This window comes from Lipotes vexillifer, unplaced genomic scaffold (assembly GCF_000442215.2).
Source record: "Lipotes vexillifer unplaced genomic scaffold, Lipotes_vexillifer_v1.1 scaffold524, whole genome shotgun sequence".
Lineage (NCBI taxonomy): Eukaryota > Metazoa > Chordata > Mammalia > Artiodactyla > Lipotidae > Lipotes > Lipotes vexillifer.
In genome coordinates, this window is record NW_006774722.1 from 1687993 (window position 1) to 1705840 (window position 17848).

Below are 17848 nucleotides of genomic sequence, written 5' to 3' on the forward strand. Positions count from 1 at the left end.
CCCCTGCACCTGCTCTGCATCCTCACCTGCCCTCCTCCGCCTGCCAGGGCCTGCCACCCACTCACAGGACCCTCCTGCTACCTCTTCACATGCTGGGCGTCTTCCCAGACGCTAATCCTGCCCAGCTCTCCCGACCAAATCTAGCTATGGTGAAGTGTGTCCTCCAAATCCCCCTGCCCCTCTACCCTGCTGCCGACTGGGCTTCCATTTGTCCTGGGACATTTAAAAATATCTGTCCAGCCTTGGCATATAGAACCCAATACCCCCAGCTGTCTGAATACCGGGGCCTCACTGGGCCAGCACATGCCTCCACTTCCAGTAAACGCGTCAGCTGACCCGGAACACGGGGTCGGCCGAGCCCTCCGTCCCCATCCCGCCACTCTTCGCTTGGTATCGCCAGCTCGAGCCCATTCCCGGCCCTACAAGGAGAAGACAGGCGCGGGCTGGGGGCCTCTGAGCCATCTGTGTGCCTGTGACACGGAGCACATGCCGGGAGCATGGTGTGATATCTGCCACAGCTGTCCCTCTCTCCCTGGCTTCCGACCCCGATGGGCCCCGTGGCCCTGGTATTAATATAGCACAAAGAGGACCGGCAGCTGGCCGTGGCAAAATCTTTCCACACGGACGGTGACAACTGACATCACACTGATTTGGGGCCTGTATGTTCCAAACGGGCCTTCTTTTAGAAAGACCATGGCTGCAACCTGCCTGGTCACTGGAAATGTGTCCAACTTGGCTTTGGGAACTGGGGACATCTCCAGTGAGCAATCGGGGGGCCTTTAAAAGGGAACCCAAACGATGGGTGGTGGTTTTAGGAGCCTCCTGGGGCTCACAGCAGTAAGGGTCCCCTCCCCTGGCGAGGGTCCCCTCGGTCTGTGCGGTGATTAAACACTTCGTAAACACTTCGTGGGGAAGAGGCAGGGAAAGCAGGGCCAGTGACCCTGACATGCTCTCCCCAGAGGCGTAGTAGGAGGGCGGCTTCAACAGACCCCAAAAGAACTCAGGAAGAGTGGGTGCAATGAGATGATTTCTGGGATTTAGATGCTTTAAAGGCCGCTGGAGAAAAGGTTGGGGGTGACAAGGGAAGCAGGGCGCCAGGGCTTATGCCACGCAGCTGTGCTGGGGCCCTGGGCCTCAGCTCCGCCTGCCTCATCGCTGCCTCGGAGCACTTGGAAATTCCCACTGCAACTTTACAAATATACATGTGAAAACAATATTCAGCAAAAGTTTGCCGAGGGCCTAGCGTGTACCGGAACTCTCCGGGCGCCGGTCAGTCTGTACAAGCAGCAGAGAAGCAAGCAGGCCCTGGCAGTCCACGGCACGACGGGTCCACTCCCCGCACACCCTGGACTGGTGTCAGATGTCCCTTCCACCGATGCAGACCTTTTAAATTTAGTGTTTAAAAATCCTACAGTGAGCGCTGTAACCCTCCAGCCGACCCAAGGAGGCGCAGTCGGTAACCTTATCGACTAGAACACCCTGCTCCCCTACCCTGCCCACCTTCTCTGCATAGGCAACAAAGATGTCAGCTGGGGTTTATCGTGTGCTTATCGTGAACATCACTGCGGTTTCCTCGTGCATATACTGCTTGCTTTTGAACTTTATGAAACGCGGATCCTACCACGTCTGAATATGGACTTCTAGGCACGGGCTCTTTTCTGGCATTTTCTGGCAGCCAGTCAAGAACAGAGAGCACGATGGAAGGAAGGACCCCACTGCCCCACGGAATTCCCGGAAAAGCCCCAAAGGAGAGGAGTGGCCATGGCTCTGAGGGGAGGGGGCGGCCCTGCGAGAAGCTGAGCGGGAAGGAAGAGGGGCCCGAGCCTGAGTGGCCGCTGCTTGCAACACAGCTCTGCCGAGGCCAAGGGCACAGGGTGAAGCCTCCCGGAGAAGCGTGTTTCTTGGCTGCGTCTGCAAACAGAAACATGCGAAGTGACGGCAAATGTCACGGTAAAGGCAGAGCAAGACAACTACATCTGTCGATTTATTATTAGAAGGCAAATGTCATGGAAAGAAAATCCGCCCCGAGCCATTCGGTCCTGTTGAAACTCCACAGGGTGCAGCTGGCTGGAACCAGAATCCTTCCCACCACGCCTCCGCTAGGAGCAGCCTTACTCCATACTGGGGTCAACTCTTGATTTGTCCCCTTTGATGGCAAAAAGTCACTGGAGAGTGTCTTCACAGCCTCCCTGGGGTCCACGTGAGTATGTGTCTCGGAGAAGAGGGCGCTGGACTAGATCTGGGCGGCGGCCGAGGCGATTCCGAGGGGCACGAGGCAACAGCGGGTCTGTCTGTTTTAAGAGCTACTCGCTGATCTTGGCGTGTATTTAAAAAATACTCAGCCAGAAGCTAAGTGACGCTGATATAATTTTCCTTTAAAACCAAACTCATTTACGAGAAGAAAGCAAGTCGGTTTAAAGAAAACTATTACGTGCTTAGAGGATGCGGATATGGCAAAAATCGTGAAGGTAGAACAGAAATAAGTGAACTCTGAGCACAAATGATCTCGATATTTCTAAGAGACTGTACAATTTTTTCTAACTTCTAAGGAACTGTTGAGCCCAGAAAGTTTTGACTATGTTCTCTGCCTAAAAATGGCCAATGCACGCAGCCTGCCAGCCACCCAGCCTGGACTGAGCCTTCTCTGCTCGAGGCCCTGTGCTTCAGGGCATTTCCACGGCTCTGCCAGCCCAGAGCCCGCCCCCCTACCCACTGCAGCTGCTACCAAAGGAAGCCCCAACAAGGGGGGTCGCTGGGCTCAGCTCGCGGTCAGGAACCCAAGGAACCCCCAGAGAAGCCCCTGTTTCTCCTCTCCTGAGTTTGTTCTTTTCCCCAAGTTTCCACAATGACTTCAGAAGGAAACACAGATGAACAAATGTCACTCTTTGTGTAGGCAGTCCACCCAACTTTACAGGTGCTCTCAATGGCAGACCTTGAAATGGGAACTGACTCTTTTAAACATGTTAAAAATAATTATATTATTGTTCACTGTATTACCTCATTTATTTATTTGTAGTGTCACATTATTAATAACAGTGTTATTATTATTAAGGAAAAGCCAGGTGCCTATACAGCCCAGTTTGCCAGGGAAGTCCTGCTTTACCTGTCATCCCAGTATCCCCCCGCAGTTAGCACTGCCTTGCACACTCAAACGTGTCCCGGTTGGCTGAAAAATGATGAGGCCACCCTAGTTATGCACCATGACTAACTTGTCTACATCTGCAGTGAGTAGGGTGGGAAGCAGGGGGAGGACAGAGACCTGGATTTCAAAGGCTGGAGGGCATTCTTTAAATTGTGGCCATTCCCAACTTAAACTGTCTAGATCCGGGATTAGGGGAGGAGGTCTACGGCTCAGGTTCAAAACAATGCAGCGATGAGGGCTGCAATCCACAGAGCGCAGCGGAGCTCTCCACCCCGAGGTAGTGGTGTGAACGGTGCTGTTTCTAAAAGAGCTCAGTTACCTTCAGGAAGAACTAAAAGTGGCCTCGACCCCAGCACACCTGGCCTCTCTCTTCTCAGATCTTTCAGTGAGGTTTCCCGCCCCTTGCCTTCGTGGCAGGTCTCTGAAACGAACTTCACTGAGGTTCAATGTTTTCTCTTGACTCGTTAGAGACAAGAATGATGAACCCAAGGTCACAGCCCCAGAGGCCCAGCCCCGAGCCCTCACTCCCAACCCAGGGAGGTCTGGGTTCTCTGGGTCAGAGGAACGGGGTGGTGTTGAGATTGGGGACACACGCACCGCTGGTGGTGACGAACTGGTGGCCTCGTACTGAAGGGCGGCTGAGCCAAAGCCCTGTGTCTACCTGGGACCCAGCAGTCCCACCGCTTGAGATCCACCCGAGAGAAACCCCTGTGAACGCACACATGGAGCAGGCGCTGGGACGGGGGGCAACGATCTTCCAACAGGGACCAAGCGCACGTCAACAGGGAGGTGACTGTCAGTATCTTCTATTCAGACCAGAGACAACAGGTGACAATCCAGGAGCCAGGCAGCTTACGGGAACCAGTGCAGAAGGGTCTCTAAGATACACACACACAAAGTGGCATAGACGCTGCTTGTGTTTTTTTTAAAAAGCCATTCTTCTGTGGAAACTAGCCGGTAACCTCAGGGGGATTCGAGAGGTGGGTTATGGAGCCCGCGGCTGGTGGAGGGTCACTAAGGCAGCCTTTAGCCTTAGCTCTAGTTAGTATTTTTAACTTCTTATGTAATGTATCTAATTCATATGTTCCACGTCTAATTAAACATTAAAATTTTAAAGTAATGGCTGGGAGAAGCTGCTAACATACCCCGGGTCTCATGGAGGAGACACCCTGAGAAAGGGTCTTGAGGAAGATTAACTGGCCTTTCTTGTACCTAATTCCCATATTTGAGGGACGAGCTTTAGGTAATGACTGGTGCTTTTGGAGTTGGCTGGATATTTGAATAACTGGCAGAAAAAGAGAGCGTCGCCAAACAATCTTCGCTTTAACCGCGCCCAAGTCCTTCTGGCTGCCGTGTGGACTTTGCCAGGCTTGATTACTAAGGGCATGGTATAGTTCTATTTCTAGCTTCCAAACACTTCTAGCCAGCTCTCGCTTTGCTCTTTCTTTAATAAGGAGCCGGCAGAATATCAGTCCTAAAGTGATCAAGAAAAGAATGTGAAGCTCTGAACTGTCCATTTGGATGCTGACAAGAAATAGACCTGGAATCAGGGGGTTGACATCCGAGCCCTTGGCTCGCGTTCCGTGTCTCCGTGAAGGCCCCCAGTTGGCACAGCGAAGCAGGCACTGAACCTGGGCCACAAAAGATCCCGTCTGAGAGACGGCTTTGCCACTAGCTGGCAGGTCCCATCCGCCTCTGAGCCTGTTTCCTCACCTGTACAGCCAAGGAGCTAAGATTTGATCTCCCAGGTCCCTTCCAGCTCGGGGACGGCTTCTGTCCTCCATCGGGGTGCCCCTCCCTCGTACCCCACTTAGCGCCAGATTCCTTCTGCTCCCACGGCTGCCCTTCCATCGAGCTCCAGACCCATGACCTCTTTCTGCCTAGTCGATTCCTCCTCACACGTGGTCCAAAGGCACTTCTAACTCCACAGGTTAGGGACTTCCCTGGCAGTCCAGTGGTTAGGATTCAGTGCTTCCACTGCGGGGGGCACTGGTTTGATCCCTGGTCGGGGACTAAGAGCCCGCATGCTTCGCAGCATGGCCCAAACAGATAAGACCCTAACCCCACAGGTTAGTTAGAATGGCCACCTCTCACCCCACTCACCCCATCAGAACTCGAGGTCCCACGCCCCGTCGAGCCCAGGGAAAGGCACTGACTTCGGCCAGTTCCGCCAGGTGTCATCCTTCACCCAGCCAATGCCCCACATCCATGCTGCTGCCAGGCCCTGTTGGTCAACCTCCTAAATAACTCTCAAAGCCGTGCTCCCAGCCACCACCATCTCTCTGCCCCTCAAATTCCAACCCCCTACCCCGTGGCCAGAGAGACTTTTGAAACCGACAACTTGATGATGGCACCTCCTGTCCATCAGGACAGAGGCTTCCCTGTTCAAGACACAATAAAGACTGCATTTCGTCCTGCCAGGCCAACGAGGCCCTGCGTGGCAGCCCCTGCCCACCCTCCAGACCCAGCTCACTCTGTGCCCCAGTTCCACTGACCTTCAGCTGGTTCCCCTAACCCGTCATCCTTTTCTCTAGAGGGCTCGTGAACACGCTATTCCTGACCTTGGAACTGTACGACCAACCCCCACCCCACATTCATCCTTCAGTTCACAGCTCAAGTGTGCACATATCATTTTCCCAGGAAAGTATTCCCTGATGTGCCCAGATCGAGGGCAGCTTCCTCCGCCATATACTCTGAAAAAAAAAAAAAAAAAAAAGAAAGCACGTTTCTTTTCCAGTGCCCTTAGCTCGAGTTGGGCTGTAATGAGAACCTCCTTCACGTGGTGATGCATTGTTTCCCCAGCTCCGGGTGGAGAGACAGGGTCGGAGAGAGCTCACCTTCATATCCTGGTGCCTAATACAGAGTATGGCCCATAGTGGGTACTCAGTGCATTTCTGTAGATCCAACTATGGCTTCTAAGACCTTCCATCGAGAGGCCACAAAGAGCTCATACAGCTTACTATCAAAAAAACAAACAACCCAATCAAAAAATGGGCAGAAGACCTAAATAGACATTTCTCCAAAGAAGACATACAGATGGCCAACAGGAACATGAAAAGATACCCAGTATCACTAATCATTAGAGAAATGCAAATCAAAACTACAATGAGGTATCGCCTCACACCAGTCAGAATGGCCATCATCAAAAAATCTATAAACAGTAAATGCTGGAGAGGGCGTGGAGAAAAGGGAACCCTCCTACACTGCTGGTGGGAATGTAAGTTGGTGCAGCCACTGTGGAGAACAGTACGGAGGTTCCTTAAAAAACTAAAAATAGAGCTACCATATGACCCAGCCATCCCACCCCTGGGCATACATCCAGACAAAACTATAATTTGGAAAGATACCTGCACCCCTATGTTCACTGCAGTGCTATTTACAATAGCCAGGTCATGGAAGCAACCTAAGTGTCCAATGACACATGAGTGGACAAAGAAGATGTGGTATCTAAGAGGCCACTAAGAGACAAGACCCAACACGACTGGCCTCTCCCACTTTCCGTTAGGCCCCTTCTGCCTCGCTGGGCTCCTGCCAAATCCTAACCATCACCATCAGTGACAGCTACCCTACCACTAACCGAACTCTCATTTCAGCAGCTCAGTACCAGTTTGCTTGCCATCAACCACTACTAAGCAGTTCCTACTTCTTTCCTCATGTGATCACCTCCACAACCCTGGAAGGCAGGTTTCTTTGGACCCTAGAAGGATCTTATTTTGCAACTGTGGAGGCAGAAGACCAGACAGGTAATGCCACTGGTTAGCTATGAAGCAGAAGGAGGCAAGGTGTATATTCAGCCCAGCTGGTCCCAAATCTGGCATCTTCCTTCTCATCCCAACTCCCTCTGTTGAGTTCCTCTCATTGGATACCATCTTGTTTCCTTTTAAAACCCACCTAAATACTATCAGAGAAAAGACATTAAGAGAAAATCCCTTTAAAGAAAGAAACACAATGAGGATGCGCCATTGCACCCATCTCATTTAGAAAAGGAGCAAAGATTCTTGTCTCTCACATACTTCCAGAGAACATGGCGACACACAAAGGAAGGGTGAAGAAACCAGAAAAAGATGAAAGAATAAAAACACCAATTTAACTAAACGATATGGCTAACTAGAAGACAAAAGAATAAACGAAAAATTATTTTAAAATTTAAGAAAGCCCAGAATTACCAAATATCACAAAACTGTGGAGTCAGAAAGGACATGAGTTGGAAGTTCCTGATTTTGAGATTTCAGACAATGCTAAAATTTCCAAATAAATATGGAATGCCAACCTGGGTTGCCACCCAGTTTTTCTTTTTTTTTTAATATGCTAAGTAAAGTCATTTAAAAAACTAAATAAGGGCTTCCCTGGTGGCGCAGTGGTTGAGAGTCCGCCTGCCGATGCAGGGGACACGGGTTCGTGCCCCGGTCCGGGAAGATCCCACATGCCGCGGAGCGGCTGGGCCCGTGAGCCATGGCCGCTGAGCCTGCGCGTCCGGAGCCTGTGCTCCGCAACGGGGGAGGCCACAACAGTGAGAGGCCCGCGTACCGCAAAAAATAAAAACTAAAAAACTAAATAAAAACCAAATTTAGAAACAAAATCTTAAAACCAGAAAACCCATATCACTATCTACTGTCATTCAAAAAGAAATGACACTGAAATACCAAAAGGTAGGAAGCTTACGCAGCCTCCATCTCAAGGACAGTCCCTTCCCTGAATAAATTTAACCTGATGAAAACCCCACTACATCATCTTTATTTTTCTCACCTCACTGCCCATTGGCATTTGGCAACCACCGACTTAGCTCAAGTCGCTCCCTTGTGCGGGATTCCCTTCTACAAAATCCTCCAGCAGCAACCTCCTCGGAGCGTTTGCCTGAGCAGGCTCCTGGTTGCCTCATAGACCAACCAATTCTAAAGGTAGCAGAATAGGAGAAAAATGTACAAAAATCAATACCGTTCCTATAAACACAAAATAAACAGCCTGAATATAATGATAAAAGAGAGTCCATTCACAGTAGCAATAGACATCAAATACTTGGGAAATATATGATATATATTCACATATCAAACTCCACATATATACATCAGAATTATATAAAGAAAACACAAATCCTTAATGGGAGAAATAGAAACTCAAACGAAGAGAGAGACCATACTTCCGGCTGAAGGCTAAACACAGAAAAAAATGACGCTATTTCCTAACTTATAGATTAAATGAAATTCCAGTCAAGGCATCACCAGGGTCATTACGGAACTTGACAAGAATGATTCTTAAACTCTTTTTTCTTTTCTTTTCTTTTTTTTTTTTTTGCGGTACGCGGGCCTCTCACTGTTGTGGCCTCTCCAGTTGCGGAGCACAGGCTCCGGACGCACAGGCTCAGCGGCCATGGCTCACGGGCCCAGCCGCTCCGCAGCATGTGGGATCTTCCCGGACCGGGGCATGAACCCGTGTCCCCTGCATTGGCAGGTGGATTCTCAACCACTGCGCCACCAGGGAAGCCCTCTTTTTTTTGTTTTGGCTGTGCTGGGTCTTCGTTGTGGCGTGAGGGCTTCTCTCTGGTTGTGGCGCGCAGGCTTAGTTCCCCCGCGGCCTGTGGGATCTTAGTTCCCACATGGACATAGGGATCGAACCTGCGTCCCCTGCATTGGAAGGCAGATTCTTAACCACTGAGCCACGAGGGAAGTTCCGAATCTTAAATTCTATAGAAAAATAAATGGACAAAACCATCAGAGGAGTCTGAGATAATACGCAGTAAGAAGATTCTTGCCCCAGCAGATCTTAAAATATAGCGTGAAACGATGATCATTAAGGCTGTAAACCAACTAAACCAATGGGGAATGATGGCACAGCTTAACACGGCAGAAGTAAACTCGCTACCAATAAAAGATACATAAGCCGCACTATGCCACCGTAGTCCTGAGGACAGACTGATGTTTTTCAAAACCTTCCCATCTCAATTTGGAATAGGAAGTTTCAGAGTTTGTTTTTTTTATTAAAAAACTAATTAAGCAACTCAGAAAATTTCAAAGTGACAAAGATGAAGATTTCCTGACAATCTAGAAAAACGTTTCGTATTCCTGTCTGTTTCGAATTCCTGTGTTTTGAATTCTTAGGGCCATCTCAAGCTCCCACCTCCGAGGTTGTCCAAAACACAATTTGAAATTCCTTAGATTCATCTTGTTCTCTAATTGTGAGTGTGAGGGTGGGGTGGCAGAGGTGCTGGCAGCGGGCGCCAGGGAAACTTCTGGGCTTCTTAGTCAGGGGCCGCGGCCCACCGGCCCAGCACCCAGCAGGCCCCACAGGGCCCTCTTGCTGTTCTTGGCTTCCTAACTACACGGATGGCTCTCAAGGGCAATTAGGCCTGAAGTCCTCACTTGTCGCAAACCAGTCAGACCTCAGCGATTTGGAAAAACAAGTCTTGCTCTTACTTCTCCCCTCAGGAGTGGAGAGGTGGGAGGGAAGTAACGGCTCTTTTACGAAGGAGTTTCTAGACCAGCAAAGGGAAGAACTCCCTTTGATTTTTAGCCAAAAGAAAAGTATGAAGGCAGGACGCTCCAGAAGTCGTCGTCACCAGACAACGATGAGTTTTCATTTCTGATCTGAGAAGACCTGTTCTTTTTTCTTCTAGTTTTGTGGCATTTTCTCTACCTTGGGTGGTTCATGTCTAACTGTGGGCCCTGCTGGGACCTGTATTATCCTGGCAATGGAGGTGGCCTTGTCCATCATCTGCCCCAACATCTCAGGACCCTCATGCACAAGGGAAGAAGCGGGGGGTAGGCCTCCACCAGAAGCAGGAAGCAGAGGTCGGTCACCTGGACCACACCTGGCCGTGGACCTGCTGACAGGGAGCTGATCCAGAGCATCCCCTGGCCCCTGCCTGGCTGACAGGTCCCACAGCCTCGGGGTGCCACAGACCCTCACACCTGTGCGGGCAGGATGGCCCTTCCCCAACTGCCACTGGGAAAAACAAAGCCGAGAGCAAGTAACAAACAAATACCTTAGAGTCCTCTTCAACTCAAAGCACTGCCACAGTGAATGAGGCTGATTCCCCCAGTTATGAGGACGAGTTGATTACATAGCCCAGCATCGTTTGCCTGAAGATAATTGCCTCAATTCTCCACTTCACTTTGCACATATAGAAATAGTCCCAATCTACCAAAGCCTCAGTGACTAGATATGTAAAATTAGTCTAATCATGTCTTGAAGAGCTTGGGCTGAAAGGACAGCTCTGAGCGTCATCCTGAACCAGGACACCAGCGAGACTCTCTCCCTCGGCCCCGCTGCTGCCTCGCTCCCCCACCAAGTCTGAAGGGGTGAGTCAGACCCTCAGCAGAGAACAGAAAAACAACTTTGAGGCTCTCTGTCAGTGTCTAGTGGCTGGGGGACCAGGTGGGGACTGGACAAAAGCTAAACCACGCACCGCAGGACGTTCTTGACAGCTGAGTGGTCCTCTGCAATCAGCAGTGTTTTCAGCCACCGCCCACCAGCCTCAGGAAGGGCGGCTGTGCAGGGCAGAGGACACAGCTGACACCAGCACCACCTGGGCCACGGGCAGCGCTGGCCACGGGAGAGCACCAGGCAGGCTGGAGCAGGGCAGGTGACAGAATCCAGTCGCCATTTCTCCAGAACAGAGCTAGGCAGAGGGCCAGAGTCCAGGGTAAACCAGGGACCACATCAAATGAAAGCTTTGGCTGAGAGTCAGAGCCAAAGCAGAGGAAGGGAGGCACCGTGCCCCAGGAGGACCTGCCACCCAAGCTTACATTCTGCCTGGGGGAGGGGCCTTCCAGACACTTCCTGTTGGATTAGGAGCCTAGAAATTGCTCCTCCCATGACAGGAGTAGGTAGGTAGGCAGGCAGGTAGGCAGGCAGGTAGGCAGGCAGGTGGATGTTGCATTGGTAGGATTACCTTGACAGCGCACAAAGCCAAGAGAAAAGAAGGGCCACTCCTGAGGATGACCCCAGCAGCTCTGCACAGGGACACGGTTCACTTCTGATCCTATCTCCCTTTAAAAACCAAGGGCACAAATAGAACATTGTAATCCCAACAATGGCCTGGACAGAAGCCAGCCATGTCAAATAGATGATGATTTCCCCCTATTGTTTGCTTCTGGCTCTAGATGGCACATCCCCATACTCACAAAATCAGGAGCCCGGGCTTGTCGCCCTTTCTACTGGTGAGAGCCGACAGATATCAGCGCCGTCTGAGTGACAGCGACGTGGCGCCCCAGAAAAGCGAGCCAAATGCTCTTGTATTGTACCCAGACCTCTTTGGGGGGCAGGCAGCAAGGCAATGCCAAATTCCCAGTGGGCTTGAGCCTTTCTGGCTGATTGCCAGAGTCAGTGGTGGGGAGCACGTCATACCCCCTCAGTTCATTTCTACCCAAAGGAAAGTTTGAAAAGCTCTCCATCTCTAAAATTAGTCCTTATCAATGATTGTCCAAAAAAATGTGTTCAAGAGTGATTGTACCCACTCGCCTGGCGGAGCAGAACCAAACTTTTGTGTCTCATCTTGGAAAACGTGTTGGTGCCGAAGGGACCCGTGACAATGGCCTGGCGAGCCTTTTGAGAATTCATGTGAGTCATCTGTCTCCCCTAGAGTGACTAGAACAGGGCTTCGCACACAGTAGGCATGCGGGAACAGGTGGCTTGAAAGCATTCCTCTAATGGGCTTCAAAAAAAAAAGAAAAGAAAACCTCAAAGTCAGACGAGGTAAAAGCCCACCTTTCAGAAAACCACCAGATGAGCTCTCCCTGATTGTAACCACTGTCAGGCAGCTTCCCTCCCTGGTTTATCTATCTGGCGAGGATTTAGAATGTGGCACCTGTTGGCAATCCACTCTTTAATAGTTGGAGGCATTTCACATTGACATGCATGTTGTCAGATGACAGGGGTTGGTCACTTCTCAATCACCTCCGTCTCCCCACGGTGCCTGGAAGAGTGTCTTGGTCACAGAAGTGACCCAACGTGTGACTGCTAAATAGCCAATTTCATTTTTAATTTCCGAGACAGCTCCGGGAGGGGAGGCAAAGAGGCCTGATACAATTAATAGACAGAGACGGATTTCTTTGCTTCAGCAAATGAGCTGCGGAGCGGAGAGTCACAGAGCCCTACCCTGGCCACAAAAGGTCCACCGCTGGCCGAGGCCCCATCACTGACACCTGTTTGCTCGTGTCCTAAAACTGCCACCCAGACATTCCTTCCTGCCGCTGAGCCACTTGCACTTTCAAATGCTTCTAAAATAGAAGCCGAGTCGGAAGATCATGTCCATCAATAGAGCCCCCGGCCCCTCTCCCAGGGCCTCCAGATCCCTTTCATGGAACCAGAATCTGACTTGAAAAGAACTCGGTGAGCGTGGAGTTCTAATTCCACCTGGCTCAGGAGTCCCAGGGAAAACATCTCTAATATGTGGTCACCTGTCCTTTGATTTAACGCCGCTTCTGCCAAAGAGCCACCATCTCCTGACAGCCGTTCCATTTCAGAGCCCCAATTGTTGGAATATCCTTCCTTGGGCTGAGCAGAAATCTGCCTGTTGAAACTGCCTCCCATAGGTTCTAATTTTGCCCTCCCGAGCCACATAAAATACATCTTAATGCCTTTTCCACAGGACAATCCTTTAAGGGGCTGAAGACAGTTATTCTTCACGATTCGTCCAAATAAGACCCTGATCGTAATGAACTGGGAGCTGCGCTTTCCCGTCCGGTGGGTCCAGGAGCCTCCCTCTGGCAGAGCCCCGCCGGTGATACATGTTGATAGATGTCCGCACTTTATTTACCACAGACAGACAGAGCCCCTGGTTCCTTCGCCTGGTAACAACCCGAGGCCGTTCATCACCCACTTGCTCCTTTTCGAAATTCACTCTGCAGCAAGCACTTTTAAAGTCATGCACGTAATGCATTTAAAGAGTGCTTTCTGCACAGAGCCATTTGCTCAGCCCCGGCACTAAGTGCGAGATGGAACAGTATTTCAGCGATGTCCTCCTGCCCCCAGAGCCCGTGTCGAATGTACACCAGAAATGTATCTGTAACTATACATGACTGGGGCTCTAAATGCAGTGCTTTGTTAAATGTTCATTTGCTGATTAAAATGCATCTTGCAAAGAAAGTGCATTAGTAATGCAGAATCTAGTCCAAAAATACGTATTATGTAATGCACATTTTTTAATAATGCAGGCAATCTCGGGGTATCTATATTAGTGGATCGGCTCCGGGCTGCCAGCTCCATTACAGGCAGAAAGTACTCCTTTTGCAAAACGAAGTGCTTTCTTACGTACACTAAAGAATCATAATCCACCTCGTTGCTGACAGCTGGCATTTGTCTCCCTTGAAAGGGCATTCAGCAGCACCCACATATTCCTGAGTTGTTCCCAATGTGCCCTGAGAACCACCTGAATGATGTCTTTACGTTCCACTCACTGTCAGGGGGGCTGAGCTGATTGAAGAAAGAAAGCGGGTGGGTCAGTGTGAGCAGAGCCTTTGGAAATGTCTCAGGTTGGGGCTGAGAGACCAAGGTTTGAGACCTGCAGCTCCACAGGGCCCTGTCCCGTGTCCCCGATCCCATCCATATGATGACTGGAGCCATCCAGACACCTGTGATAATAAAACCCTTTCAGTTGCTCTGCAAAGTGGTGAGGAGGACAGCACAACGAGAATGCAGACGTCTGTCCTTTTACGAGGTTTGCAGCCAATCCCACTTTATTAGGCCAATCAGTATTTTAACGCTACAAACTAACTCGAAGAAAACAAGATGTGAGATAGACACAGCCAAGAAGACAGGGCAGGAGCATTCAAGACCATCCCCAGAGAAGATGCAGAAACAAAACCTCCACACGTCAAAACAGCCGCTAGGATCTCACTAAGGTCTTAACTCTGGGGTCAGCAGCTCTAAGGCAGGCATGGTGCGCAAGGGAGAAGGGTGAGCCGCACCACACTGAGGAATGGCTGTGGGCGCAGGAGCACTGCCGGGAGGGGATGCCTGGCGGACCGCCTCGGAAGGAAGAGGCGCTTCAAGTTTCCCCCACGTTGGTTCAAAGACAAGAAGAACCACCTGTCGCACCTGTAAAGCCTTGCTGTTGCTTCCACAGATTCTAGGAAGATGGTTTTGCCCTGAGGTATACCACCGCTGGACCTGTCACAAGGGCAAAGGTGATGCTCCGTATTTTAACCGGGAGGGCATGCACAACCCAGAAGCAGCAGTCAGGTTACAGCTGGAACACCAGAGCTTCCGAAGCACCATCCTGCCTGCGCAACGACCACTCCAGGGATCCCCCTCCAGGAGGACATGGAGCTCATTTGATTCTCCAGGGCTGAGAAAGAGATGGACTCATTTCCTTTGGGGTTCAACGACATGACCTAGGGTGTCGAGCGGTCCCTTAGCCCTAATGCTCTGGTTGATCCAATAATTTTCTCACTAGAATGCACACCGGGTTAAACAATGTTGGTGGGTAAGGAGGGAGTCCTGAGTGGTTTAATGCTCTGAGTAACAGCAGATTAATCCTAAGTATCCTTTCCTTGATGTAAGATTTTCCTTTCTTTCCTTTTCTTCTTCCTACTCTATCTTCAGCACCTAGAACAGAGCTTGGCATGTGCTAGGCACTCAACATTTGTTGAATGAACTCACTTATTGAATGAACTCACTTCGTTGAAAACCTATTTATGAAAAGAGCTTTGAGTGGTACCCAGCGGTTTCCTTGATAGCTGATCGCCCTGCAGCGCCCCCCAGGGGCATACAATTGGCTGCACCTACTGAATAGCACAGATATTAACTAGTGGTTCCAGCTAATTAGACTTTCGGCACATGTTCTCAGCTAGAGTTCAGGGTGGTCCACCAACGGGCTTGGGGTCGTGTAAACTATCACGCCGTCTGTCTGTGGGGGTCCTTCTTGGGGAAGATGCTCATCTATCCATTAGGTAACTAATTAGTCTCTTGAGACCGCATTGGTGGTTGGGGGGATTGGAAACTGCTCAGATTACGGTCACTGTACCAGGTCTGCCAGAGGTGATCTCATGATTAATGATTGCCTGAGGTTACCATGCTCAGACTATTGAGCCCCTGGAAAATGCCCGGAACCGCACCGTTAATACTGACGTACAGAAGCTCATTCCTCCGGAATATCCGCAATTTTGCGGTCTGGTTTTCAGCTGCTTCGGGCTTTGTTCAACTTATCGATAACCCTGGAGAAGGTGGGGAGCGGTACGGACCCCACGGAGAACCCATGCCGAGCTGCGCAAGCACTCTAACCTGTAGCTAGCTCGCTCGCTCACTCCTTGGCACCCGCCAGGCCCCCAGCCGCTCCCATCGCCCAAATCCTTTCAAACAAGGTTCCCTCCTGCCACCTGCCGGCCCATTAGGGTCTACGCCTCGGGCTCGGCGCCACTGCGCAACTCACGCGGAGCCGCCCCCGCCTCCCTACTGCACATGCCCGGCAGAAGTCCGGGCGCGCAACTTTGCAGAACCTCTCCGCCCCATTTGTCTTCGCCTCAGTCTCCTCTTTCCTCTCCCAGGCGAGAGGACCAGCGGAGGCACCTCTCCCGAGTCTTAGGCTGCAGAGTCTAAGACTTAGAGAGAGGAGCCTGGGAGGAGATAGACTTTTTCTCCCCTTTTCCCATCCCTTCTTTTTGCCCAGAGAGGCAAACAGAGGCGCGGAGCTTTAGAAAGTTGCGTGGTCAAGAAGGTAGGTGCTTCCTTTTTTCTCCTCGCGCCGAGGTGGGGCTGGGACCTCCGGACCCAGCTTCTTAACCTCGCGAGGAGCACCTTTTTCGGCTCTAGCAGCCGATGCTCTTCGGAGCTGCTCTCTGCAGAGCCAGAGGGTGGGTCAGATTCGCCGAGTGTGTGTGAGGATGGATCGCAGATCCCGAGCTCAGCAAGGGCGCCGAGCTCGCCACAGTTACAACGATCTGTGCCCACCCCTAGGCCGCCGGGCAGCCACCGCACTCCTCTGGCTCTCCTGCTCCATCGCTCTCCTTCGCGCCCTCGCCACCTCCAGCGCCCGCGCCCAGCAGCGCGCGGCTGCCCAGCGCCGGAGCTTCCTTAACGCCCACCACCGCTCCGCCGCCCAGGTATTCCCCGAGCCCCCCGAATCCTACCACGAGCACGAGGAGGCAGACCTCGAGCTCTCCCTCCCCGAGTGCCTGGAGTACGAGGAAGAGTTCGACTACGAATCCGAGACCGAGACCGAGTCTGAAATCGAGTCGGAGACCGACTTCCAGACCGAGCCTGAGACCGCCCCCGCCACTGAGCCCGAGACCGAGCCCGAGGACGAGCGCGGCCCCGTGGTGGCCAAGCGCCGCACCTTCGACCAGTCTCTCACTGAGCGTCTCAACGCCCTGAGGTTGCAGAGCCCCGACGCCTCCCCGAGTCGCGCGCAGCCCAGCACTCGGGAGTCTGAGAGCCCCAGACGAGGGGAGGAGCCCGAGCCCGAGGACAAGGATCCGAGGGACCCCGAGGAGTCTGAGCAGCCAAAGGAGAAGCAGCGGCGGCGCCGCTGCAAGCCGAAGAAGCCCACCCGCCGCGACCCATCTCCGGAGTCTCCTTCCAAAAGGGGACCCATCCCCATCCGGCGTCACTAATGGAGGACGCGCCCCAGATTCTCCTTGTTTTCTTTGACCCAGGTTGGTGACCAACCGCTAAACTGGGGAGTCTGGGGTCGGTGCAGGAGAGGCGGGAGGAAGGGAGGGAGAAGCAAAGGCAGGTTAGAAGGAAGGCGGGAAGAGAGCGGGCTCAGCTAGCTAGCCCTGGAGGCAGGGGCGCAGGGCGAGCTGGGAAGAGCTCCGAGAATCTCCCCCGGGGCGCTGGCGGGCGCCCGGGTGGCCAAAGGCCTGTTGGCCGGAGGGGCGGCGGGGCGCTCCTCGCGCCCCTCTGGAGACAGCCTGAGGTCTCCGAGCTGGTGCCCAGGATGCACGACTGAATTCCGGGAGCACCCCAGGTTTCGAGCTGCACACCCAGAAGGCACGGGTAAGTACTTGTTTTACGTGCTTTTTTCCCTCCTAGAGTAAGTAGTCTCAAACCAGTTGGCCTTGGCGGGTGCCAGAAACGTGTTTCAGAGGTGCTCGCGCCAACTTTCAGAAAGCCGAGCCGCCCGGCTGTAGCGACACTGTTGCAATGTGCGAATACTAACCAGGCTGGGATTGGGCGACAACTCCGGAGACTGTCGGCTCCCGGGGAAAGTTGCGCGCGCACGCGCGCCGCTTAAAACACTCAGAGCCTAGAGCCCAGGTCCCGTCGCTGTCAATTTGGAGCCGCCGGACCTCGGCGCCAGTGCCCCCCGCGGCTGCGCGCCGGTCCTGGCCGCCAACGCCCGTCTCCGGGCGCTTGCGGGGCCGGAGACCGCAGCAAAGAGCGTGCGCACCTGCCCGCACGCCCCAGAGCCGACCTTTAAGAGCCGGCCGGCGGTTCCCCACGAGTCACCGGTGCTTGGAGGGCAGGCAGAAGAGGTACGGGAGTCTTGGGAGGTGCCCAACGGGCTACCAGGGTTGGTGGCGTGGGCTTGGTCACGTCGGGGGACCGCCAGCCTTTTGGCGCAGCTAGTCTGGTGGCGGGGCTGGGTGCAGCTTGGCTGGAGAGGTCCCGGACTGTGTGCGCAAGGGCCTGGGGATGTAAGAGAGGGGCTAAGAGATCAGCGAGGTGGTCATGAGCGGAAAGGTAAAGCGGAACAAGGAACAAGCTGGAGAGGGAGTCGCGCCTATCACCAGGGAACCCTACAACGCGTCCCCAAAGAGCGCGGCACCC

At 52.5% G+C, this 17848-nt stretch overlaps 1 protein-coding gene across 1 annotated transcript; it reads left to right on the forward strand.

The window, feature by feature from the left end:
- The first annotated feature begins 15554 nt into the window (after positions 1-15554).
- Positions 15555-16689, forward strand: LOC103085385 (neuroendocrine secretory protein 55-like). The gene has a single exon (XM_007449463.1). It carries the CDS (start codon positions 15961-15963, stop codon positions 16687-16689), a length of 729 nt encoding a protein of 242 aa, XP_007449525.1. The 5' UTR covers positions 15555-15960.
- The last annotated feature ends 1159 nt before the right edge of the window (positions 16690-17848 follow it).

What these genes read in the sequence shown, in the direction of transcription:
- LOC103085385 (XM_007449463.1), top strand. Translation starts at nt 15,961, where the DNA reads ATGGATCGCAGATCCCGAGCTCAGCAAGGGCGCCGAGCTCGCCACAGT.